The 2625-nt window shown below is 52.6% G+C and overlaps 1 protein-coding gene across 1 annotated transcript in view; it reads right to left on the bottom strand.

The window, feature by feature from the left end:
- The window catches only part of EHD2 (EH-domain containing 2), an 18425-nt gene that overhangs the window by 9035 nt on the left and 6765 nt on the right, over positions 1–2625 (bottom strand). The window contains exon 4 of the mRNA XM_008594911.1: positions 1179–1591. Coding sequence (XP_008593133.1) covers positions 1179–1591 — 413 coding nt within the window. The remainder of the gene's footprint in view (positions 1–1178; positions 1592–2625) is intronic.

Genomic DNA, 2625 nt, shown 5'->3' with positions numbered 1-2625 from the left:
GTCCTTTCCTCTAAGAAGCCCTCCCTGACTCCCCCTGGGCTATCCAGCCCCGACCATGCTGCATGGACATGTCCAGGCATGGGTTTGCCTGATCCGCAGGAACCCCAGCAGGGCCTGGGTCCTGGGACTGCCTTGATTATTGGCACTGGGAGCCCCAGCAGGGCCAGAATTGCCTTGGTTGTTGCTACGTCCTCAGCACCATCTAGCACAAGGACAGACACAAAGGAGAGTTTGTTAAATGCAAGTATTTCTTCAACGTCATTCATTCAATAAATATTTACTGAGCACCAATTCTGTTCCAGGCACTGGGGATATATCAGTGAAAGAATTTGGACAAAGATCCTTGATTCTGTAGACCTTAAATAGGAGTCGAGGTGGCAGACAATAAACACAGAAACCCAATAAATGGAAATATAAGGTCAGACAGTGATGATGCTATGAAGAAAGCGACAACAGGGTAAGAATTTGGACAAAGATCCTTGATTCTGTAGACCTTAAATAGGAGTCGAGGTGGCAGACAATAAGCACAGAAACCCAATAAATGGAAATATAAGGTCAGACAGTGATGATGCTATGAAGAAAGCAGAACCCACATGCGGGGAGTTACAGTCATGAAAACGGGAGGGCCAGGGCGGCCTTCCTAAGCAGGTGGCATTTGAGTAAAGACTGAAAGAGGTGAGGAGTGAGGCATGTGGACAGCTAGACGGGGGCGGTGGTTTCCAGGAGGAGGGAACAGCAAATGCAAAGGCCCTGAGGTAGGACTGAGGTGGTCGGTATGAAGTGCAAAGATGGGTGGGCAGGGAATGGGAGATAAGGACGGGGAGGAAAAGGAGTAGGGGAAAGGGACGGCTTGTCGGCCTCCAGGAGGACTTGGCTTTTGTTCACCGTGACCGGAGTCGTGGGAGACAAGTGTGGAACAGAGGCAAGCCATGTGACACATCTGACTGGTGGTAGGAGACGAATGACAGAATACCGGGTCAGACAGAGAGAGACAGGTGGACGTGCAAGTGGGGGAAGGACTCTTCACGCAGCACGCCTCCCTCCACTGGGCACCAGTGTCACCCAGCCCGACGAGAACTAACCAGTCGGGAGCCGAGTCAGTAACTAGCAGCACAAGCAGGAAACAGAGGAAGGGCCAGAGCTGCCCGCCTCCCGGCCCTGCCCCCACGGCTGCTCACCCTCACCAGCCGGGCCCGCTTCACCAGGTCATTGAGCTTGCGCAGGGCAGCATGGCGAGGCAGGCCCTGGATGTCGCGGAAGAGGTCCTGCTCCTCCAGCTCGAAGAGGCGGCGGTTGTCGGGCACGAGGAGGGGCTGGGACCAGAAGGAGCCGATGTAGACGCGCAGGACCTCGGGCGTGCCCACCACCTTGCCCAGCGCCCACATCAGCGCGCCGTAGACTCGCATCAGCTGCTGCGTCTCCACCATGTCGGCCTTGTTGAGCACCACGCGGATCTTGTCCTCGTGGCCCCGCAGGGCGCCGATGGCCTCCGAGAACTCATCAGAGATCTCCAGCTTGTGCGCGTCGAACAGCAGGATGATGAGATCCACGCGCTCGGCGAACCAGCGCAGCACGGCCGGGAAGTCGTAGCCTGGGGGAGGGCGACAGGGACGCGGGGGTAGAAGTCAGACCCGCGCTCCACCCACCGGGTCGCATCCATCCGTTTGGACTGAAACTGTATCGTACCGATGTTCAGGCTGTTGACTCCCAAAATCTTTGTCCATGCGAAATAACCCAAGTCCCAAGTGTCTTCTCTGGTTGCCCAGCCCTCAGAATCTCCTCCCGTCGCTCCGGCCCCAGCCCCTCAAGCCATCTGGCGACAGGGAGCAATCACCCCCCTCCACTTTTTCATTCATTCATTAGACAGATATCAGCGGTGTGCACTGGTTTGGATGTATAGGTTGTTATAATACTCGTGTTTCCTGAGACCCCCCGCCCCCGTGCCTCTGTAGGTGCCCCCAGCCGCCAAGTGCCTCTATCGCCCCAGCCCCTCCCTGTGACCTGTCTGACCTTCCCACAATCCAGCAACTGGAATTCCTGCTGTCTCTAGCTATCCTCTTACCATAGCAGATGTTAAATATTTTTTATTTATTTAACAATATTTACAGTCTTACATGTGCCAGGGAATACCATGGAGAACACACAGACAAGGTTCTTACCCGCATGGAGCGCCCGTCCCAGCACTTGGCGCCTATGTTCATTCTTTCATTCCTTTCACCGTTCACTTTCTCACTCACTCATTCATTCACTCGTTCTCGTCTTTGCTTGTTCCCTCATTCATTCACCATCACACAATGCTGGGGAGAGCAGAGAGGAGTGGGTGAGACCCCTGACCTGGCAGTCAGGAAGACCTGGTTTTGAATCCCTGCTCTGCCCCCATCAGCTGTGTTAACTTAAGCAAGTAGCTTAACCTTTCTGAACTTCTGTTTCCTCTTCCATAAAATAAAAACCGTAATAAGACCTACCTCATAGGACTGTTGTGAAGATTAAAAGAATATAAATGAGCTGATATAAACATATATATAAAGAGCTTAAAACAATGCTTGGTGCTGAACTGTACACCTAAAAATGTGTGAACTTTATGGCATATAAATTATACCTCAATAAAACTGTTTAAAAAAAAAA

Source organism: Galeopterus variegatus, unplaced genomic scaffold, assembly GCF_000696425.1.
Source record: "Galeopterus variegatus unplaced genomic scaffold, G_variegatus-3.0.2 Scaffold11850, whole genome shotgun sequence".
NCBI lineage: Eukaryota > Metazoa > Chordata > Mammalia > Dermoptera > Cynocephalidae > Galeopterus > Galeopterus variegatus.
Note: the sequence above shows the minus strand (reverse complement) of the source record. Positions and strands in the feature narration are given on the sequence as shown.